The 23832-nt window shown below is 38.1% G+C and overlaps 1 protein-coding gene across 6 annotated transcripts in view; it reads right to left on the bottom strand.

The window, feature by feature from the left end:
• Window positions 1-22660, bottom strand: part of tep1 (telomerase-associated protein 1) — a 34138-nt gene extending 11478 nt beyond the window's left edge. Inside the window, exons 1-34 of one of the 6 annotated variants that reach the window (XM_008434019.2) lie at window positions 22495-22659; window positions 20873-20949; window positions 20298-20764; window positions 19304-19498; window positions 19070-19219; window positions 18199-18363; window positions 17979-18116; window positions 17340-17411; window positions 17058-17182; window positions 15923-16080; window positions 14770-14879; window positions 14612-14690; window positions 13571-13760; window positions 12630-12930; window positions 11707-11859; window positions 10790-10849; window positions 9695-9813; window positions 9536-9610; window positions 8746-8886; window positions 8381-8672; window positions 7503-7624; window positions 7321-7434; window positions 6813-6930; window positions 5770-5958; window positions 4738-4925; window positions 4516-4657; window positions 3789-3968; window positions 3617-3709; window positions 3402-3537; window positions 2802-2961; window positions 1692-1825; window positions 1513-1601; window positions 1305-1419; window positions 99-125 (exon numbers count right to left, since the gene is read on the bottom strand). In XM_008434019.2, coding sequence (XP_008432241.1) covers window positions 99-125; window positions 1305-1419; window positions 1513-1601; window positions 1692-1825; window positions 2802-2961; window positions 3402-3537; window positions 3617-3709; window positions 3789-3968; window positions 4516-4657; window positions 4738-4925; window positions 5770-5958; window positions 6813-6930; window positions 7321-7434; window positions 7503-7624; window positions 8381-8672; window positions 8746-8886; window positions 9536-9610; window positions 9695-9813; window positions 10790-10849; window positions 11707-11859; window positions 12630-12930; window positions 13571-13760; window positions 14612-14690; window positions 14770-14879; window positions 15923-16080; window positions 17058-17182; window positions 17340-17411; window positions 17979-18116; window positions 18199-18363; window positions 19070-19219; window positions 19304-19498; window positions 20298-20762 — 4795 coding nt within the window. In that variant the 5' untranslated portion in view covers window positions 20763-20764; window positions 20873-20949; window positions 22495-22659. Of the gene's footprint in view, window positions 1-98; window positions 126-1304; window positions 1420-1512; window positions 1602-1691; window positions 1826-2801; window positions 2962-3401; window positions 3538-3616; window positions 3710-3788; window positions 3969-4515; window positions 4658-4737; window positions 4926-5769; window positions 5959-6812; window positions 6931-7320; window positions 7435-7502; window positions 7625-8380; window positions 8673-8745; window positions 8887-9535; window positions 9611-9694; window positions 9814-10789; window positions 10850-11706; window positions 11860-12629; window positions 12931-13570; window positions 13761-14611; window positions 14691-14769; window positions 14880-15922; window positions 16081-17057; window positions 17183-17339; window positions 17412-17978; window positions 18117-18198; window positions 18364-19069; window positions 19220-19303; window positions 19499-20297; window positions 20765-20872; window positions 20950-21190; window positions 21208-22494 lie in introns of those variants that run through there. The other 5 variants (XM_008434021.2, XM_017310211.1, XM_008434020.2 and 2 more) reach the window with 5 other exon arrangements.
• Between the last annotated feature and the right edge of the window lie 1172 nt (window positions 22661-23832).

Raw genomic sequence — 23832 nt, 5'->3', positions numbered from 1 at the left:
CTGATGGAACAAAGGTGACATGAGCAATGAAATGTTTCAGGAACGAAACGTTATATCCCATCGTCAAAATATTTAATAGTTTTTCTTAAAAGACTTACAGTGAGGTGCATTTTTGGGCTTTTTATCTGAAGAGAAAGCAACATTTCAGAGAAAAAGACCAATTATCAATCAATAACCAAAGGACCACAAACCTGATTCTTAAACCACATTTATAAATCTTAAAGGTGACCCATTATGCTTCCTTGAACAAGTTAGTTTACACATTTACATTCAACCGTGAAAATGGCTGCAAAGAGATTATTAATTATAAAACTGTGTACAGCTTTGAAAAGCAGAACTGGAGCCTCCCGCATAACGAGAAAGAAAACAGCAAATGGTTTCTGGGTGGCAAGTCAACAACGAACAATTTGTCTTTTCCAGCAGCCATTGTACAGCGCACACAGCAAAAAAACCAACTGGAGCTCAGCCAGGGTTGTTTGGTAACAGACTGTACCTGCTGATTTGTGACGTTACATTCTGAAGGTTTTTGAAACCGCTCTTTTTCCAGACACTAAAAAACATTAATACCAAAACATGGCTGTCTGATTTTTTTGGGTGTTTTCACACCTGATAGCTCTGCAGACTCGGTTAGATTCTTGAACAAAGTCGCAACCCTTATTACATTTTCAGCTGCAGTTCGCTTTCACACTGCACTGTGTCAAACGAACCAAACTAACTGATAAAACCTGTTCCCCTCCCTGCCTGTGGAGGCGCTGAGCCAAGAACCACTGAAGGAAACAACATGAAAACGTCAGAAAAACACAACTTCTTTTGTCACAAAAGGTGAACAAATGAAGTAGCGTCAGCAGGATTTCTCTTATGTCTTTGGTAAAAGATCATGAGCCATTTCTCCTTCTAGCAACAGATTCTCACATTGGTTTAGGTTGTTTTACCCAGAATTCCCTACACTGTAGTCCACTTCCTGCTTTTGGAGCGGTCTCCGGTCCGCTTGGCGTTCACATATGGGTTCAAACTGCACCAGAGTTCACTTCAACCGAACTGAGACTGAGGCTTGTAAGCAAATCAGAGTTCGCCGTTTTGGTCTAATCACAGATTCACACCTCCCGAAACGAACCAGACGTTTTAGTAAAACAAACAAGAGTTGGATTAAACTGCACTAAACTGTGCTGATGTGAATGAACACATAAAGCGTTTGGGTTGTTTTAGAGTCAGCTGAAACTCCAATTGAAGTACAAAAACTGAAAAACCGAATTCTGCGTAATAGGTCCCCTTTAGTGATCATTTATCTTTATCTTCATGCTCACCATACAAGTCGTACGTCTCCAGCAGGTGGTGAAGGAGGCCGTGGCTCACGTTGGCATGCAGGAAATAATAATTGGAGAGAAGCAAATCAAGAGCCCTCTGCTGTCCAATCTGAATCTAAACAAGTCCAAACGAAGGCAACAAGGAGTTAAAATACTTTTTCTTTGAGCAGGAGTTATGAAATATGCATATAAATAAATATAAACAAACCAAGCTTGATGGCAGATGCATGAGTGCATCAGCCTGAGAGTGAAGGAAAGTGTCATTTCCCTCAGGGTCAGCCGTCGCCCACAGATAACCTGTTCAATTAGAAACATTAGAGTTTATTAAAGAATAAAATTAAAAAATAGCTGGTGTGCTTATTTAAGGAATGATGGTGTTTGGTTTACCGGCCAGAATGAGGTGAGCTCTGAATCTTTCAGTTTCTGTTGGGAGGAAAAATCCCTCAAAGCCTCTTTTCACCTCCGGGTTGCTTAGAGCAAAAACGTAGTCGGTGTTTTGGCAATGAGACGGACCGGTCAGGCTGCAGGGAAAGGTCCAAACGAAGAGAAAAACTCAACCTTATAGCATCCGAAATGTTAATACATTCTAAAAAAAATTAATCTATAAATATTTAGTAAAGGATTTATCACAAAGACTATTTAAATAATAATTTATTTTGATAAAAGGTTAAGATGTGAAAATACCAGAATTTCAATTTAAAAAGTCTTTAATTCTCTGATTGCATATGTGGGCATATTTAGGTCAGAAATGTTCTTGAAGATTCTCTGATCAATAAATATCAAAACTGATTGATCTCATGTGAATTTTATGTTCTCCAGTCTTTCCTATTTTAAAAAAGGAGATGAAATACAGAATAGTTACATTGCTTTTATACACCAGGCCAAATGGAGCTTATGGATAACTAACTAAAAGATCCAAGAAGTTCTGATTATATTAACAAATTAACCTAAAATTAAAAATTAGGAACCATTATTTTGAAAAATAAATATATATTTTTTTAATTTACGTTTTTATTTTAATTTATTTTATAACACCAAGAACAAATTTAACTTTCAGTTCAGTGAAATGAAATTTCCTTAGAGCCATAAAAACTAAATTATTTGTTTTTATAAAACCTCCTGTAGTAAATTTGTTAAGGCTTTTTAGTCAACATAAATTAATTTTTAGATTTATCACATTTTCCTATGTGAAATGTCAATAGGACATTCACTTTTTTACACAGTAAAGAAGTTTGAAACTTATGTAATATTATATAATGTAGGAATATTTCCTGCACTATTAGTTTAATTCTTTGTGACCTATGAGAACTAATAAACATTTTTATTTACTTTCATATTTTTTAATATTCTTTGGTCAAAGTCACCAACAGCCACATTTTTCTCCGGAGCAGCAGGTTGCAGATCGATGAGTTGGACTCAGTAAACTTTATTCTACTGTAACTAAAGTTTACATTTTAAGGCTTATTTCCTCGTTAATAACAGTAGATGGCGCTGTACCTTTGTAAGTTCTGCACAATGCGGGTGAAGGTTGCCATGGGAACCCGTCCTTTAGGCTTCCTGGAGAGCTGCAGCACTTCCTCCCATGTGACCTGGCCGTCCGGTGAAGACAGGCTGTTACACGTGTTCAGCACAGAGTACAGGTCTCTCTCCTTCAAACCTGCGAATAAAGAGGAAAACGCAAACAGACCAGAATTAATCCTTTCTTCAAGTCAAGATTCACACTTCTGAAAAAGTCTGGAAATGGTCCCAGTCAGATGTCGTTGCAGTGAAATAATTGATGAATAGAACTTCACATTCATGGCACAAAAGCAAGAAATATTTCAGTTTTTGTGCAAATTATGAGGTAGATGCCTCATAATTTTCAGCTGCAGGATTCTTTACAGACAATGCATTGTTGTGGGTTGTGAAACTGAAAGCCAGTTAGTTGAAGTCAAAGGTCATGGTTCTGAATCGGAAAACGATCGACTGTGACCTCTGGTGAACTTTAAGGCTGCATCTCTTTAAAGATTAAACAAATTACAAGAACAAGCATGCAACTGAAAATTATTGCTCTCGTTTTAATTTATTGTGTTTAGGTGTAATGTTGCAGAACTTTACCGTTTTTGCTGACAGTGAGAGCTGCGAGGCTCAGACGGAGTCCAGGTACGTCTCTGTACTGGTTGCAGAGTCTCTCCATGCTGGACTGGACCAGCAGACTCAGAGACTGAGGCAAACCCTGCAGAGTTTCCTTCAGCTGAAACACAACAGCACAGCATGCTCTCACTCCCATCAACTCCTCAGGCTCAGAAATAAACCTAAATACAAGTCTCTACCTTTTCAAAGGAGGCAAAGTTCTTCAGGTCTTCACAGGCCAGGTGCAGGTAGAGCGGACTCACAGCTCCTTTCTTTGTTATCAACATCTGAAGCTGAATTTAAAGCACGGTTTTTCAGTAAAAATAAGTTCCAGTAACATTCAGAAAGAGGTGGAGAGTGTAAAATCAAAACCTGGTTGTTAAATGCAGAGTCACTGAGCTTCTTCCCGAAAACATCCAGCTCCTTCTGAACAATCTCCCTCTTATCCGGCATGCTGAGCTGCCCCAGAGGAAACAGCTCGGCTCCTTTTTTCTTGGCTAAAGTTTGCAGCAGAGGTGAACTGGACGCAACGCTCAGCACTAAGCAGACACCCTGATGGGAAACAGCAAAATATTTATACATTTAATGTCAAACTAAATAATTTTCCTCTCAGTTTTAATTCTCTTGTAGGGCTGGACAATATGGCGGAAAAACTTATCACAATACAAGTGTTTCATTTCAGTAGGTATCGATAATTACTGATTTATTTTTTTAAATCTGAAATACAACCAAACTGGTGGATAATCTTTCCTGTTTTATCAAGTTTTCTCTCCACAGTTGCTTTTTATTTTTAAGCAGTTATGAGGCACAGAGGTGAAACCTTAAACTGCCAGTTACTGAACAAGTTGTTGCTAGGTAACCAAAGAGTGGGAGAGTTGCTAGGTAACCAAAGAGTGAGAGAGTTAGTGGATTCCACCAACTATGCTAAGTTAGCAGTGAGTTGAAGTCTTTCCTCTGCATAAATCTCCCAGAATGCTGTGCGGTTCTGGATCAGAGTTCAGTGAATATTCTATCAGATGTATTATCTATTGATATTGATCATGTATCTACAACAATTTATATTGCTATTGATTTATTGCCCTATTCTCTTGGAACCAACTTGAGCAAGCAGCTGTGGGATCCAGTCAGAGCTAAACTGTCCTTTGCCATCCTGGACCAGATCCACTCCATCAACCAGAACCACCAGAGGTTTCTTCTTCTTCCTTTCACTCAGAGTGGAGTGAAACTCCGACAGCAAGTCCCTAATGAATCCAAAAATAAAAGGTTAAAACAGCTGGAAAGAACAGCTGGTGGATAAACTCTCCATGTAGGAGTTTCTTACTTGTACAGGTGAGGAAGAGGCGATTCCTCCTCTGAGTGTTTATCGTTTCTGAGCCACTGAGCAAGGCATCGAAGGAGGTTTTCCACGGAGCGTGCCGACTGGCTGGCAGATGTGGAGTAAGAGATGACGTCGCAGCGGAGGTTCGTTTTGGATGTCAGTCCAGTTCGGAGGGAATCTGCTAGGGCAGCCTGACAGGAGGGAATAAATGCAGAGATATTTGGCTGAACAGTGATAAAGACAAACAAATGTGATACATTTCCCCTTGAAACAAATAATTTTACTGAAAAAGATCTTTTCTCGTGATCTATTTGGCTTCAAGTTTACACTTTGGCTCAATGTCTAAGAAGAAGATGAATCGTAGAATAAATTATTTCAAACAAGAGAAATACAGAATCATTTTACTGTAAAATGTGTCACATTTTGCACGTTTTTGTACTTCCGTTTGAGTCTGAACTGCTTTAGAAATAAATGAATAAGTAAATAGAAAACACCTAGAATTTTTTTTGACAATAAGTTGATGCTTTTTGTGCGTGGAAAATATGCCGTTTCAATAACCTCCTGATTGTTGAGTCATATTGAATGGTCATTGCGCCATTACCTAGCAACCGCAGTGGAATTCCACCCGTTACCTAGCAACCACAATGAAATTCCAGCATGCTTGGTCAGCTGGTTTTGTTGTTTACTTATGATTTAGAAACAACTTGCTGCATTCTTGTTTGTTGTGCTGGAGGCAGAAAATGTAACGAACATGTTCTGTACAGCTCATAAACTGTTGAAGTATAATTGGTCACCTGTAAGATTTCCCTTATTTTGTGCCTCTAACTATCCATCCATCCAGCCATGGACTTTATTTAATCAGACAGGAAATTACCAAGGACAGAAAATGCGACTCGAGTAGCCTTTAAAGCCTTATACGGATACACAAATATTTATATTTTATCGTCATCACCATGTCTTCATAAGCTGTTTGTAATTCTGCCCCAGTTCTCTTAACTTAATCTGGATTCAAACCACCTGTGGATGTAAATTTACCATGAAGACAGTTTTCCCCTCTCCAGGTCCTCCTTCTATCACCACCATTCCTCCCTTGTTTTGGACCCGCTCCACTGTCTCCCCAGCATTTGACAGCAGCTTTGTCCTGCCGAAGAACTGCCTCTGCAGCGCCCCCTGGTGGACCTCCTGCTCACAAACCTCCAAAGCAGAATCTGCCTCCACATCCTCCTGCAGAAAATACAGTGTGGCATTTTTGTCTAGTTTCTAGAGCAAACATCTTAATACACTTGAAATACAGCAACACAAACTCAAAAGTAACTTTGCGGCAAGATATAAGACCTTAAAAATAATTTTTAAATTAGCAGACTTTTAAACCTTTATGAGAAAAATATCTTCCCATAAGTAAAATAATCTTCCAGTGGAACTAGTAATTTTTCATCAATATTATTGACTTAAAACAAGGTGAAAAGTTACCTGTAAGTCAGTTTTGTCTTATTTCAAGTGTACTAAGACATTTGCACTAGAAATTAGACAAAATACTTGGTAGTATTTTGTGCTTATACAGTGTAGTTACTTAAATTAGTGTGATTTATATCACTAAACTGTACAAAGTCACTGCATTTTATCATATTTTGGAACAAATAGAGAAAATGGTAAAAATACAATTTCTGATAACACTATCAGTTTAGTTTTTTTATTTACCATTAACTGAAATATAAGAATCTAAATTCTCATCATGAAAAGAGATTTCTCACAATAACTGATAAACGATTCGATAAATGGCCACCTCTAAATGCAAGGTATGAACATGACATGCCTAAATATGGAAAGAGTGTGCAAGTAGAAAAGACTGTGTCTAAAAATTAGAGCTATGTGTTGGGGGAAGTCAAATATTGTATTGCGTAGATGCTTTCTGGAAGCTGTGCAACCATACATTAAAATCAGTGAAATATACCGATAGCAACTAGGCTGCAGTTTTACAGTAGAGCCACATTTACAATCATGCACTAACATCGTTAGACGAATGCCTTGCTCAAAGGTTCATTGAAGGAAACTGGAAAGTGGACATTTTATTAATTTACCTCAACAAACAGCTTCTGAACAGCCAACCACAGATCTTCCAGCACAGCTTTCCCAAAGTCCTCCAGCTTTTTCACGTATGGCTTCCCCTCCACAACGCCGCCCCACATACATGGGTAACTATGAGACACAGTAAGAGTTTAAAATTAAGTTAGAAAATTTATTTGTTAACCATTTTAACAACAAACACTCATCATCTTGATGGGTGTGATGATTTTTGTCTCAAGTTTTAAATTATTAACCGTCTTCTGAATAAAACTACTTCAAATTCTTAACACAACTTTGTGTTATATGAATGTTCAGTACTTTTAACTAAAAAACTATTCATACATAAAATGTCACAAGGAATTCGTCCAGCATCAAATGATTCGGCTCTTTAAGATCGTCTGTAGTTTCTATAAAAATAACAGTTTAAAACAAACATTTTAGTTCGATTCGTTTTTCCCACCTGTCCCTCTTTAAAATATGCTTTATGTCATTCACTGAATTCACCTACATGTTTTTACTCACTTTTCAGTGACTTTAACTCCATCATCCAGGAGTCTTCTCTTCAGAGAAGAAAGTTTTGCGTCAGCATCTTTTGATTCGGCAGCAAAATCGGATCTCCAAGCCACCGGAACTGATCTGGACGGGAACGAAGAACGGTTAAAAGTGAAACCAACATGGCTGAACGACTGATGTTTTCTGCTTACTTGATGATGCTTGGATCTCTGAAGTAGCAGAACATCCGCTGCTGAGCGGCGCCGGGGAAAAGAGCCTGGAACTGACGAATCTCCATCTCTGTGATGGAGAGACCGGCTGGAGCAGAAGCCAGCTGCATTTTAAAAAGATTGTTATTTATCTGCTTTAGATGAAAATCCAAACTATGGACAAGTTGCAATGTGACGTCATGTACGCAAGAGCTGCTAGCTGACGATGACTACAGCAGATGTTTAAAAAGAAGGGACGCAGCGCTTTTCTACCCCTTGCCAACATTATGACAACTAAATAAAATAACAAGGTCAGGAAAAAGTTGTAATTACAAAAAAGCGGGGGAGCATTATGCTAACTTGACTTTGACAACCTTAACATGTAGATGTGCTGCAGAATTTGTTGTGTTTTGGTTCAGTTAAAAAGAAAGGTTGACCCACATACCAACTCTGACAACTCATTAGTAGATCAGATATTTAAATTAGGTAATCGTCCACCACTGTGTTCAGACGATCACTTAATAATCGCAAAATAAACGTCAAGTCTGAAAAAGTAAAACTGAATGTTCTGCTCTTTGTGCGGGAAATATTTCAGTCAGTTTCTATGGCAACAGGTCTGTGTGTTAGTGTAGTTGACACAAAGAGCGAGGAAAAAGAAGAACACGAATGGTTCTGCGTTTTTCTTCAACTATGTTTCTGCATTATTTTCCTTTTTCTATGGCGCACTGCACTAAATTACTTACACCAACATCTCCAGGTTTCATTTAGTTAACTGGATTGTTCCACTGCAGCAGTGCGGCTATGAATGGCAAGTAAAAGAACTGACTTTTTACCTTCCGGATGTGATCAATAACATGCAACGCGTTTATGACAGGTCGTACCCAGCTGTACTGCGGCAAGTCTGGAAGGTCGGGTCTGGGGGGAACCTGGCCGTACCTCTCCCCCAGGATCGCCACCAGCATCTGGCTGCGGCACACCTCCGACAGACACAGAGCTGCGGCCCGCTCCGACTCCTCCTCCGTCACGCCCCAGCGAAGCTCCACCTCCTGCAGGTGGAGGCAGTGGGCGGCGGCGCGGCGGCGGAGCTCGGGAAAGACGCTACGCACCAGGACGTCCCGTTCGGCGTGCATATCTCTGAAGGTGGAGGAGATGAACACCCGGACCCCTCTCCATCTAGGAGCAGCAGGAACAATTAAAAGTCAAGTCAACATCAAATTTAACCACCAAATCAGTCGAGAAACTTTACCTCAGCTTCGGGGCGGCTGGCACTGAAACAACGTTTGAAGTCTGTGGTCCTTTGGCTCCATCTGGTGGCGGGATGTTGTACAGTTTGTCTAAATGCTCAATGTGATCCAGCAGCCTGGAAGATCCTCGCTCTGCCACGAATCTGGTAATTTAAAGAAAGTTTACTTTGGTTAGCAACCTTCAAGTGTTTAATAGAATTAACCCAAAAGCACTAATTATAAATATTAGTTACACTGAAGCGCAACTAATATTTGCGCTTCAGCAAGGAGATTACATGTTCTATAATGCCCTCAGATGTTGTATTTATGTTTACATCTTCTTCTCTGCATACAGTGTTTGTTTCTTGTTTGAAATAAAGATATTGAGATAAAAGAAAAAGAAAGGATTAGGAGAGGAAACATAACTGCTGCATAGACAGTTACTCTACTTCAAAATAAGAGCGTGAACATAAACGTCTATCTACTTGAAGAAATCTGAACAGTCAAAACAAAAACATCAACACGTATCTGTCAAACCTTATTCAATTGAAAGTTTACAAAAAAGCCAGGTAAGTAAATTAGTGCTTAAGAATGTATCTGCCAAATAATTTAAGGCAAAGCTAAGTGCTAATGCTTTCAAAGTTAGCAAACGTGCTAAGCTAACAATAACCTATTAGCTCATTTGCGGAGATGAGAACACAATTTAACTTTTTGTTGTAATAAAAAACTGTGGAATATATTCTTGGGTGAAAGTGGATGTAACAAGGTTTTTATATTTGCCTCATTTGGATCTAAACTTTTCTCCATTTTTACCTCAAGATTTGCTCACTGAAGCCCCTCAGCACCACATGGTTCCTGTCATCAGGTTCCTCTGAGAGTCCAACATGGCTGCACACAACAGTACAGGATGAGTTGGAACCCACACGGCTTCAGAAACGGAAATCAATGCAGAATTTATGAAAACAACAATACCTGTCAGATATGAAGATATTGACACTGAGAGCTTTTTTGTTCTTGGTTTTGTAGTTCTTGATAGCCCAAACAAGTTCATTATCCAGCCAACTGTGTGCGATTGTGATGATGTTATCCACCTGAGAAAAAGGAGTATTTAGCTCTGACTTTATTCAGAATGAAATACCGGCTACAAACACAGTCAGACCTGAAGCTGCTGTCTAAATTATGCATCAGGCTAGAACTGCAGACAAACTGGCACCAAACAGAAGCTGTGATTTTTAATGACATTTTTGCATGTATAAGTATTTCAGAAAAGCTACTGGTGTCTGTTGATTTCATTAAAGGTGATCCATTATGTTCATCGAACAGGTTAGGATAGGTCTACGGGTTATATTAAACATTTTTATTGTATATTTTGCAGAAAATCATCCTTATATTAAGAGATTTTTGTCCTTTCAGACTAAAAGAGCTGTTTAAGGGCATCTTGTCAATAAATAAAAAATAAGCTCCTAATGGCCACGCCACCCCAAAACAATGTTTACACTTGCAAGTGAAAATGGCTGCAGACAGATGCGCATCCATAAATCTATGAAAAGCAGAAGTGGAGCCTCCTGCACAACCAGCAAGAATGCAGCAAGTTGTTTTTGGATGGTAACAACAAAACACTTGTCTTTTTCCAGCAGCCAAATACATCGATATAACCAGCTGACCAAATGTGCTTAGGTTGCTAGGTAACATGTAACCTAAGCTAGGTTGCTAGGTAACGGGGCAGCGCCTGCTGATTTGTGACATTACACTCTGGTGGTTTTTACAACGGCACATTTTTCACACACAAAACAACATTAACTTTCTGTCAAAAAGAGCAGCGTGTTTTTTTGTCGTTTGTTTCTAGAAACAGTGGAAAACCCAAATGGAAATATAAAAATGTGCAAAATGTGAATTTTGCATAATAGGTTCCCTTTAAATCATGACCAAAAACATTTCAACTGTAATCTAAATCATCAAACAATCTGTGTAAAGGACCATTAAAAACATGTGGTTCCTTTTACAACTTTTTTTTAGTTTTGTATTCTGTGTTATTTTCTTCTGTTCTTAACTTCGAAAAGCACATACCTTGTTTTTCTCGGTTAACAGCTGGTACAAAGGACTGTCTCCTCGGTGATTGGTCGATTCCTGCAAAAGGAGAGTCCATACAACATCGTTACCTCCAACATCGCAACAAGACTTCTGTGCAATTGATGGATTATCTGTCACCAAACTCATGGATTTAATGACTGTTGGTATAAAAGTACCTTCAGTTTTCAATTATCTGCAGGGCTGGAAGTAACAATAATTTTAGCAAAGACATTTTGCTGCCAAAAATAAAACAACAGCATTTCTTTACTGAATGCTTTATCATAATTTACAGTTATTTCTTCTGAAACAATCGTTTCATATTTACCCCACAGTTTCATATGCGCAGTCACCGAACCCTTCTTATCCCCCCCACCTCCCGACACACAAAATACTTTGCGGTATTCTGATTTAGAAATGTAATTATATTAGCTGTGTTACCACCCCCACGCCACTAGAGGCAGTAGCAACCCCGAAAAGATTAGACACAAGCTCAAATCCATGCTGAGAGTAGAACTCCTTCAATCAGTGCTCCTCCGCAGCTCTGATTGGCTCAGCAATGTAACGTGATCCTCTGCAGCAAGTGATGGCAAAGCGGGGCGTCATCACGACTTTACACAAGTGTGTCTTTACCTCCGCCGAACCCCTGAGACCGACTCATCGAACCCCTGGGGTTCAATCGAACCCAGGTTAAGAACCACTGTATTAATCACTGCAATAATTATATTGTTCTTTCTCAGTGTGTATACTCAAATTAACAGCTAATCTAATACCAGAGTAGGTAATTATTTCAATAAGAGAATAATCACTATTAATACGATTCTCCAATTCGTCAACTGGAATCTTCTCTCCATGTCAGTTTTTTTTAATGCTACACCTCAGATTTCATGATGCACAGAAGCACCAAACATCCTGACCTCCATTTCTTTGGCCAAACGTCGGGTGTTTTCCAGCAGGACGTCGGATCGCAGCTCCACTTCGTTGCAGTCGTTGTTACAGGTCCTGAAGAGCCGGCAGTTTTCCGATCTGTTCTTGATCATCAGAGCGAGCAGAGCTGATACCTCCATCATCTGCAGGAGTTCACGGACACGAACAGAACCTTACTGGGAGCTTTTCTCCACCACAGAACATATTCTCAGTCATTGAGTTACACTGAATTGTGAAGCTGCTTCACTAAAACGATTCGGCTTGTTGGTAACATCGTAACGTATCGTACACGCTCGGTATTTCTCTTTAGAAAATATCCAAGATGGCGTCGCGGCGGAAGCGCTCCCAAATATGTTTATATTTCACATACAAAAAAAAAACAATAAAAGGTCCGGTTGCAACATGTTCAGCACTTTAATCACAATAAAAAGAGGAAATGCCTCCAACATGCTCAAAAAGTTGGCCAAACAGCCTGAAACCGATTTGTACGAACGTAAAGTGTTTGATATGTTGCTTAGCAACGGCGGTGACTCAAGGGGGCGGAGTTTCGAAAACAGTCTCCGCATCCTGGTTATTGTATTAATGTTAACTCCATACTGAATGAATAATCTCCCTCTCACAATAACATTTACAGTCGAATTCAATAAATTAGAGGATGTTTTCAGACGAGGCTCATTTATTAATTCGCATTTCATGTTAAAATGTTCATTTAAAAGAGCACTTATTGTTTAGCAAGTTCTAAATGTGTTTTAATGGAATATAGCATGGTAAATATTTTGAATTAAAGAGTTTCCTAATTCGATGAGAATCGAAAATGGAATCGATAAGTGAAATTAATAATGGAATCGGTATTAATAAATTCTTATAAATTTCCATCCTAAATCAGGTTATTGCAAAACCAAAAGTCACTCACAGTTGGAGTGAGAGGGTCGTGCTCTTCCTCTTTTCTCCTACGCTTCTTCCTGTCATCATCATCATCTTTTTCTTCTTCTTCTTCTTCTTCCTCCTCCTTCACCTTGTCCAGTTCCTCCGGGTCCGGCGGGATGCAGAAGTCCTGCTTCCTGCTCCAGGACTCATCGTTCCACAAATGGGTGGCAACGAAGAGGACGGTGTTGCCGGGTAGTGGCGGCACGTTGTAGTTGCAGGAGATCTGGACGGCCGTCTCCAGAGCTTTGCGGTAGCGGTCCAACAGGTCGACGCTATAAAGCCTTTGACTTTAAAACACACATCAAAAGATAACACTGTTTCAATGTTCATTTTTAACACGAATGTAATATTTGAAAAGCAGATTTAGGACTGGATCTAATTATTATTGTAGTAATTGATTATTCTAACAATTGATTTGGTTAAAATTCGACATATTCTGCAGATTCGTCCTTTATGCAATATTAAAAATACATTAAAACATTTTAATTCCTTTTTTAAAGAAGGAAATAAACATCTTATTGCCTAAAATGCAATAACAGCATATGTGTACACTGTATTATTTGTAGCAAAAGATACATCTGCAGAAATACTTTGAACAACAAAAACTTTGCTACTTGTGAATTCTGGGTAAACATATTTACAAATGTGTTTTTATTACTATGTAGAAAACAAAACGTTTGTTTTTTATAACAGCTTTGGCTTAATTACTGCTCTGAGTCTGTTGCACTTTCATCAAATGACCTTTTGTGATGACTTGAGTCGAGTCTATACTTCAATTAACGATTAATAGATTACTAAATTAGATAAGATTTTTGCACTAATCAGTTAACAGTACAGTTAATCACACTATATCCAATTAATCACGATTAATCGTTTCATCACCAACGTCATTAATGTCACATTTTTACAGTTTTAATCTAATCTCACTTGGCTTTTAGAAGCTGGGCCTTCTTGTTCTTGTACAGGCGATAGATGAACGGCACGCCGAGCGTCAGCTTCATCCTCCCCTTCTTACACTTCTCCCAATCATGGCGGGAGCGCGGACTCTTGGGAACTTTCTTCAGGATGCTCAACAGGATTTCTTTGGCAGGTGGGATCGCTTTCTGGGAGGCAGAGGCTAAACGGAGAAAGACGTATTTTTACAAACTTTTCAACCTTTAATGTTGCATATGTTCTACATCTAAACCAAATTCATGAGGAAAATGTAAAAAACTAAACGCCACAATAAACTGGTGGGGCTTTATGTGCAAACCATAAACTACTATAGTCTTTTAAAAACTGAAGTTAAAATAAAAACTTTGTGAGAAATGGATGCATTTAATTTAAAGGTTCTGATGATTAACTGGATAAAATTGGCACATTCTGGAGATAATTGATTTAACCACTTGAGGCTCTTTTTTTTTTTTACAAAATAATGCAAACAAGCAAATAATTCAATTAAAAAATAAAACTGTTAGTGCCTGAAATGCTATAGCATAGCATTTCTTTAGTGTATCGTCTGTAGCAAAGAACGCATCTGCAGCTAAAACAAAAATCACTCTACTAATCTACAGATTATTTTTTGGATTAATAACTGGAAAGCAAAAGGTTCTTAAATATATTTTCTGTTTTTTACAGTGTTTGAACCAGGTGATCTAAAAATGCCACATATTTGTAGGCAGAGAAGTTTTTTCATCTTAAATGCAGAACATATTGATATTTTTTTGTGCTGTTCTTTTAGCAAGTGGCCTTTTTTAGGCTGTGTATACTCCAGTAAATGATTAATCAATAACTAAATCAGATGACAGTTATTTTAATAATTGATTAGTCACAATTAATAATTGATTAATTGTTGCAGGCCTAATCAATCTGCTTTGTTAAACTGAGGTGGTAACTTTTTTTTGGCCAGGCGGAGTTTTAAACAAATCAAAATGGGACATTTTCTGCATTTAGCAATTTTAAATCTTTGTTATTTGTGGTGCGTCTTACCTAAAGCGCGAAGCTCCAAGATAACTTTGTAAGCAGCGAGGAATCTGAAAGGAAACTGGCGGCTCTGAATGACTGCTTTCTGTGGAAACATCCAAATATTAACATCAGAGACGCGTTTTTAATTCAACAGATCTGTGGCTCATCAGAGCGTGTCGCACCTGATTAGTCAGCCTGCGGAGGATCTTTTTGTGATGAGCCTCACTGATTCCTTTAGTGATCATGTTCCTCAGGTTTCTCAACATGGCCATGAACGGCAAAGATCCGCTGTCTGAACAGGAGAAACAAACATTTACCACAAACTTTTAAGGCCTTCTTCCAGGGCTGGGCGCTTAGTTAGCGCCCAGCTAACTGGGCGCTAACTAAGCGTCCAGTTAGTTATCGAATACGATTTATCAAATATTTCGGATTTTGAAGATTTGACTTTTGAAAAATCTGTTTTTTTCTCCAACCAATGTACTCCTTATAGTTTCCATGATGTCAATCCGCCCACGGCAGCCATCTTGTTTTCAATTATGTTTTGCAGCTTCTACTTATCTGGACTCTGAGTTCAGGTGAACTCAAAGAAAAAAATCATAATATTACCAGAATAAAGTTGTAATTTTATGGGAACTACAAAAAAACTTAACCAGGTCAGTTTGTGTTCATTTTCTGTTATTTTCCCTATTGGAGTCATTACTTTATTCCCATAATATCAGAAACTTTTTTGTGGTGATATCACGACCTTATTCTTGTATTATTTTGGCTATTGTCGTACAACTTTATTTTTGCTATTGAATAAAAAGAAGGTAGCCTGGGGCTAATATATATATATTTGAAAGGTTTTGTTGGCTCTAGGGATCTTTATTTGAAAATAGTTCGACAGGAAAAAGGGTAATGACGGAGGGGGAACACATGCAAATGTCGCCAGGCAGGGAATCGAACCTGCGACCACAGTCACGAGGATTATGGCCTCAATTGCGTGGGTTGTGCTTTGCCCCTGCGCCACCACAGCAACCCCTGGAGGCTAATATTTTGTTGTAGAGTTGACCTGAAGTGAAAGTAGTCTAAATAAATAGAAGCTGTAAAATACCATTGTCAAACAAGATGGCCGCCACCGGGCGTGCTGACATCACCATTAATTATGTAAACACCCCCCCAAAAAAATTCAGGATTTTCCAAATTTTAAATCCTCAAAACCCCACAAAAAACCGATTAATCGATAAAAACCGATTCATCTCAAAGATCTGGAGCAAACAAAGAGGTTATTTTTTCTCCTGTTATGATAAGCTAGTTGCCGCTAACGATGGATGAGTTTGAGTTTTCCTTTCAGACCTATGAGCTTCTGCCAGGTGGCGGCCTTGTTGCCCTCCAGACTGATCAGCCGTTCCCACGTCCGCGGCTCTTTGAGCTTCATGCGCTGCCCGGCTCTGTCCGGCTCCCACACGCCTTTTATTCCACTGCGGGTGAACGCCATCGCATCGCTGGGGTACCTGCAGAAAGTCAGACACAGAGACTTTACAACGGTTTTCTGCTAATCTCAAAAACCATTTTAAACATTTCGCCTTAAAAAGGGGCAAATAAATAAAAATATCACAACTTGCAGCGGTTTATGTTTTGATTTATTGAGTTGTTTAAACATTTAAGTTGGGTTTGGAAAAATGTTCTAAAATAATTCCCACAAAGGTAAATGCAAAATAACTAGATGATAAAACTCTTATGTCTGGAGTTTTGGTCTAAATTAGCCCTTTTTTTAAAAAAAATTTTGTTCACAGATATTTCATGATTTATTTCATTTGTTGTTTCTGTTGTTTCGTTAATTTATTTTGGATATTTAAAATGTATTCTAGTTCCAGTGTTAAAAGTTCATTAAATTTTAAAGTTTGATATGTTCTTGCATTATTATGCCATTGTGTTACTTAAAAATGGTCTAAAAACAACAATATTAAATGTTGTTATCATGACAGGCGTAATGAAAACCAAGTCAAGGGAAAAATTGCTTTATGAAAACTTTTTTCTTCAGTTTGGATTTTGACTAGGCCATTGCTCTACTTATATTTTTGTTATTCTGAGTTATTCTGTCATATTATGACCTAGTTTGGGCAAAACCTCAGCTGCCAGTCAGCCAGCTGGACCTTATGGAAGCCCACATCACCACACCTACACCACCGTGCTTCACACTTGGTAAAATGTCAGATGCAACTCTGCAAACTAAGTTTCCTCTTTCTCTAAAAGAGAAGATTTCTCGTTTATATCTTCTAGACAAGTCAAACTAGTAACATTGCTTAATTTTATAATTAGTAATTTAAACATGCAAACTTGGAGTCTGAGAGGAACCTCTAAGGTTTTTTGTGATTTCGGAGCAAACTTGAAGTTATCTGGCTCATACATCTACTAAAAAATTGAATCAACTGAGCAATGCAACAGCCTCTGGATGTCGGTCTCCACCATCAGGATGTCTGAGTCTTACTTTTTTCCCAGGATTGCCATAACAAATTCAGCAGGTTCTTTAATGTGGAGCTTCTTGATCAGCTTCTTTATGCTGAACTCGCTCTGTTTTTTGTCCACCACCTCTCTGCTGCCCTCCAACTGGAACTGAGAAAAAAAAAAACACCAGTTGAACTGCAGCAATTCAGAATAATCAGGCAGACTGCAGAGATTTTACTTTATTTTCCACCTATGATTTGACAGAAAAACAGAAGATTATTAAAGTCTGCAGTTAAAGTGAAAAATAAACAAAGTAGTAACTTACAAACTTCTTCAGAATTCCTGGATCAGATTTGAGAAATTTGGCCCATTGTTCAAGGTCTGATTTAGATGGTTTCTGAAAAAAAAAAAAAAAAAAAATCAGACAAAATACTGAAAACAGGGAGCTGAACCAGTGGAGGAAAGTCCAGAGATGAATTACAGAAACAAGTCGACTTCATTAAAGGGGACCTATTATGAAACATTTACATTTTTGCACATTTTATACCTCCATTTAGGTCTGAACTGCTTCTAAAAACAGTCCAAGAACTTTGAAAAACAAAACTAAACAATAAGTTAAAGTTTTTTGGTATTTGGAAAGTGAGCCATTTCAAAATGAAATTGCCTGTTTAGTCACAACAGGCAATGTGCTGTTACCTAGCAACCCCAGCAGGGTCCAGCCCGTTACCTGGCAACCTCAGCTGAATTTGTGGGGCATAGCCAGCAGTAGCTTATTTGGATTTAAAGTGACAGAGTCCCTAAAACTCAAAATAGGCAGGACTGACCAGACTGAAATCTCATAATCTAAGAATGATTTTGTGTAAAAAATGCAATAAATATCTTTTGTAACCCCCATACATCTATCTCAACCTGTTCAAGGAAGCATAATAGGTTACCTTTTATTTTACTAAAGTAAGTTTCCTACCTTTCCTTTCTGTTTCTTCCGGCTGTGTTTGCAGCGGTGTTTGCGCGTGTTGTACTTGGCCAGCTGGTACTCGCTGAACTGCTTAAACTTGTCGACCATCCCTTTCTTCAGACACGTCGGAAGGCACTGGGTGAAGCACTGGAAGAAAGCAATCAGTTTGTTTAGACAGAAATGAAGGAGTGGAGGCTATATGGAGAAACTGATGTTGACTCAAACTTACTGTAGAATAGATTCTGACTATTTCCAGCCAATCGGAGGGCAGCTGGACGGCAGCGCAGAAATATCTGCGGACGTGCGGCTTGGTGGGGGCCAGATTGGCGGCCAGAGCCACTAAAAAGTTTGTGGTGATCCTGATGTTTAATTCTTGTCTGGTGTAAACAGCAACCTGGATGGGAAATGAAGAGCAAATATTGATATGATGACATGCCTCATAAACCCTATAATCCTTACAATGGCATTACAATCATTACTTTGTGGAAATCAAGTTAACCTTTGATGTTAAAGAAGACCTATTATGTAAAATTTTAATTTTGCATGTTTTTATACTTCCATTTGGATTTCAACTATTTCTAAAAACAAAAACAAAAAAAACCACCCAGCTTTTTATTTAGCAATACATCGATAATTTTTGGTTATGGAAAATGAGCCGTTTCAAAAATGTGTTGAGTCACAATCAATGGGCACTGAGCACGTTACCTAGAAATCCCAACACGTTACCTAGCAACCCAGGCAGAGCCCCAGTACGTTTGGTCAGCTGGCTTTATTCTTGTTGGTTGTGCAGGAGGCTCCACTTCTGCTTTCCAAAGATGTACGGTTGTATAATTGAGCATTTGTTTGCAGCCATTTTCACATGCAGGTGTAAATGTTGAGTTGTGCAGCTTATTTGGATTTAAAGTGACAAGAGGCCATAACAAAGCTCAAAATAGGCAAAACTGAGCAGACTAAAATGCCATTATCCAAGAATGATTTTGTGCAAAAAAATGTTTTAAATATATTTTGTATCGCCTACAGACCTTTCCTAACCGCTTCAAAAATCCACAAAATGTCTCCTTTAACGGGTTATAAAGTCAACGAACTGAACACAGACTGACCTTAAGCAGGAACTCCGGGTCTCGGTCAGAAACGTCTTTGGCCAGCTGAGTGATTTTGGTCCAAACGCTGTCCTCCGAGTTCCAGTCCGGCTGGCCTGGAGGTTTGCTCTTATTGACCAGAGAGCAGCAGACGGCGTTCAGCAGGAGGTACTGAACGACACAGACACAAATCAGCACCCAGGGGTCAAAGGTGACAACTTCATTTTTGTTCTTACAATAGATTAAAAATAAAACCTTTTTATCTTTCAGCCTTTCTAAAGTGCTTTTATTTCCTCTGTCCAGTTCTGGAAACTCTTCCTGTCTGACGGCGACGGAGCCATCAGGTTTCTGGTTGATCATGTCCATTTCTACGACTGGCATCTCCATGGCAACCTCAGCGTCCTCTTCATCGTTTTGCTCCTCAAACAACATGATGTCTTCATCCAGCTGCTGATGAAACACAGTTCATACTGAAGACATCAAAGCATTCAGAGCAGCTTCAGTGAACATTTTCGGTTAAACAAGATATTTACAAACATTTTATAGAAAGAACAAGTTTTTCTCACTGATTATAATCAGGCTAAACTGTTTCTGATTGAAGTCAGTTAGGATTATTGAGATTGGTTCAAGTTGATAAATGCTAGAATGAAGAGATTTTTTTATTAGTTTCTAAAAAGCCACAGGTTTTTGCAAAGATTACTATGTCTTCAAAAACTGGTTTAAAGTTAATTAAATTATAATATTTAAAGACAAAGGAAAAAGTATAAGATTAAATAATATAATCTGTTTTAGATTATTTAATCTAAAGTATAGATCAAATAATCTGTTTTTAGATTATTTAAACTAAAAACAAAATTTTTTTACTATGTTATAAGTGAAATAATCTACCACTAGCACTTTTCCTATCAATATTAAGAAATTATTGACTAAAAACAAGCTTATTTTTCTTGCTGAAAAGTTACTTAAAATTAGTTTTGTCTTATTTCAAGTGATCAGATGTTTGCACTAAAAAATATACCAAACAGTTGGTAAGATTTTGTGTTTTTTGCAGTGAAGTCATTCAGTTCAAAAGACAATTCTACCAAAGACTAAAGAAAATATATGTGAACAATTTTTAAAAATTATATAGATTTTTATCCTTCATAATTCTGAAATTATAAATAATGTAAGTGAACTAAAACACAAATCATTAGGTTTGTTTATAGTACAGTTAGCATAAGTAAGAAATATAGAAAGTTTGTTTTTGTACCACGCTTGATTCTTCAAAGGACGACTGCATCTCTTCAGATATTTCCTCCTCTTCTTCTTTTGCGTTATTTTTCTTTTGTCCATTTTGCTTCAGGAATGAAGGAGGATCAGCGAAGCGGTTCAGCAGAGAATCCCCGGTGAGCGGTGAGGAAACCAGAGCGTTGGAGGCGACAGTGGAGGTGAAGGAAGAGGTACGACTCTGAGACCCGGAGGAGAGGAGTGTGTTCTGGGTGCTGAGGAGAGGAGAACTGACGGAGGAAGAGGAGGAGAGCAGAAGAGAAGAGGAAGAGGTGGAGGACAGCCTGGTTGGCTGAAGAGACGGAAGGGAAGAAGGATGAAACAGCGACGACCCGGATGTCATCGTTGACACCTGGGATAAAATTTTATTCTCCAAACTAGGGGGGCAGTAGTTGGAGGTCTGACTTCCTGAAGCCGCATTCACCTGCTGCAGGGTCAGCGCCTTCATTTCTGCAGAGAAACATACAGAGTAAAGCATTCACATGCTCTTACTTCTACAAACATCGGTGCATTTTCCAATGACTTCACATCAAATACCAGCAGAATCAATGTTCGCACCTTGTTTGCCACAGTTAACAGGTTGATAAACGTTCTGGTGACTGTAGCATCTGAACTTCACTCTATCTATCCAACTTCTTTGCAGAAAAAAATGTTTTCAAAAATGAGCGGGATAATCTGAACATCAGCACCCAATGCAATATCAATCCAAACGTAACAAATATAACTACATTTCATCAATCAATTAAACTCTTCCTTCTGCAGTCTTCATATTCTACCCACAACCTTCTTAAAGGGGCAGTGTTGTGTATTTTCCAGGAAAATAGCGTGAATTTATAACACAATCAAGTAACTAATATGGTTTAAAATTAATCTTACTTTGTTATTCAATGCCTTGAAATTGGGCCTCTGTCTCTTTAAAAACTCCTGCTCCGACTCTCCACTTTCAGGAAGAAATCACAGCCTGGCTTTCCATTAACCCTTTGGCCATGTTTTTACCAGCGTTTCACTGAGAAGTCGCTCCTATAACAAGCTCAGCAGTTCCAACAGGTTTTTGCTAATTGCTGCTGGCTAGTCTGAAGGAGCTGAGTGGGAGACTCGCTGCTTTGTGAGGAAGAAGCTCAGAAGCTTGGAAACTTAGCCTGGGTGGTTCACACAGCTGAATGGTTGCCATGGAGATTAAAGGATTTCTCAAACCTGCATGAAAAATTAAAGCAACACTCCAGGTGAATAATGATGAGTGAATAACATCATAACACAATGTAAAGTATTGCTTCTGAAAACATTGTTCACTGCAACTTTATTCCATATTTTTCCTTAGTTTCTTAAATTTGAATGTTTATTTTTCTTGTTTTGTATGCATTATCTTTTAGGGTTTTATTTTTTTGTCTCTTTCGATTAATGTGGTGTCTTCTCTCTGTTCTTTTAAGTTTCTAGAAAAGAACTTTGATAAACTTTTGTATGAATGCTAGGGGTAAACAAATACAACCGTCTTTATTTCACAAATAAAATAAAAAAAATTATCTGACTGAGACTGAGCTCTTTAGCAATAAAAGTGGGGCAATAATTTTGCTCTCATGAAGAGACGTGCAGCTAGCTTAAATGTGAGTCTGCAAAACAAAAATCCAAGTCACTCTTTTTGGATTTGTAAAATAAATATTTAGAAAACCATTCAGTGTTTTTCCTTCCTCACAAATTTCCACTACTTTGTGTTGGTCGATAACAAGAAATCCCAACAATCTAATTAGGTTTCGTGACCGAATGAGTTTAAAGAGGTCAAAGGTGATTGCAGCCACTCCTCCATATCCCAGTTCAGCTGCATTATTTCTGCTGACTGAACAAACGGTTGACGTATTGAGCAATAAAATGATTAAGTCAGAAAAAGAATAATAATACAACGAAATAAAATGAAGCGCACCGATTTAATTAGGGTCTAAATATAGCCAATATATTTAAAAGTTTACTCTCTGCAAGCATAGAAATTATATCGGGACTCAAACAAGATTCTCAAACACACAACAAAGTTTTAAATTTGTCCAGTGTTTCATATCAGAATCACTTTGCATTTGAATCCGGAGAAAATGACCTCAGTTCAGACAAGAAATAACCACAATGTCCTGACTAGCAATGAACAGAGTTAGTAAAGGCGTGGCGGTCAGCCGACACCAGACGCGGAAACTCACCAAACACCAAAGATTCAAGCTTCACGTGAAGAGGACAGACTCTAATCTACAATATCTGGACATAAATTATGCTATCCATTGATGTCCAGCTGTAGTTCAGTACTTCTAGGAAGCCAGAAGTACCAGGGAAGGTGACGCGTTTAGCTAGTCAACGTAATACGGTGTACGTTGCAAAGGATGCGCACCATTTCTGTGCCGGTGTACCGGGTGGGCGGGGTTAGCCTGAGAATCTTCTTTCATATTTATATTAAGTTATTAATAAAGTCAGTTAATCAGAATGTTATGATGAATTACATACCATATATTCTTATTGTTGTTGGTTTTATCATTTATGCATCTTTATAGCAATACATTAATTGAGTAGCAGAGACTACATGATTTATTTATGTTTTAGCCATTCAGAAAAAAAATATGCCTTTCCCTTATGAACTATACTGCCTTACTTACTAAAAAAAAGTTTACTTTTGATTAAATGTGTGAAGGAAAGACAACTTCCAGACACTATTCAGTATCAGTGTATTTATGTCCTTTAATAGGGCTTATTTAATAGTTACAGGTTTTTATATATGACCATCTTAGATTTAGATTGAGGTGAAATACATTTTCACCTCAATTATCTCTTTTTGATATATCCCCTGCATCTTATACAACTGCCATGGTCGGACGAATTTACTTTCAGAATCCAATGCTATTTATTTAATAAAGTTATCTGCACAGAAGTGGTCGTGTATAATGCTACATAATTTGAAACCAGATCCTGAAAAAAAACAAAAACAAAAAAAAAACTCCTCCCACTCCGTCTTTTCAGCACTTCTGTCCTAGTCCTCCACCGGCGGATTGTTAAGGAGCGCTTGCAGTGATTGATCGGTATTTATATTTATAACCCCCTGTGATTTACAATTTCTAAGCTGCCTTGTTGCTAACAACCAAACATACATACAGTTTCTGAAAACGCATGAAAAGGCTTGCTCAAATAAAGTTATAAATGCTCAGATGGATAAATATCCACAGGGAATCTTGTCTTGACCCATCCGAGCTACCGTATCCCACATATTGTTTTCATTTAGTAAATCTCATTATTCTCGCATCTCTCGCAGTAAAACGCTATTGTCTGTTTTTTACGTATTAGGGTAAGTAAATAGAAAAAACGAGGAGTAAATTCCAGTTAAAAAACTTGAAAAAAACAATTATATTTAAGTTTCAAAAGTTGAAAAATTACTAGAAAATAAATCTGCAATTTTGAGAATCTCAGAATTTTTCTAGAACAAGCGAGTTTGAAAAGTTAAAAATGCGAGTTGTTTCTACCAAATTTGACTTTTCACATTCAGAATATATATA

This window comes from Poecilia reticulata, linkage group LG17 (genome assembly GCF_000633615.1).
Source record: "Poecilia reticulata strain Guanapo linkage group LG17, Guppy_female_1.0+MT, whole genome shotgun sequence".
Classification (NCBI taxonomy): Eukaryota; Metazoa; Chordata; class Actinopteri; order Cyprinodontiformes; family Poeciliidae; genus Poecilia; species Poecilia reticulata.
This window is presented reverse-complemented; position numbering and strand designations above follow the sequence as displayed.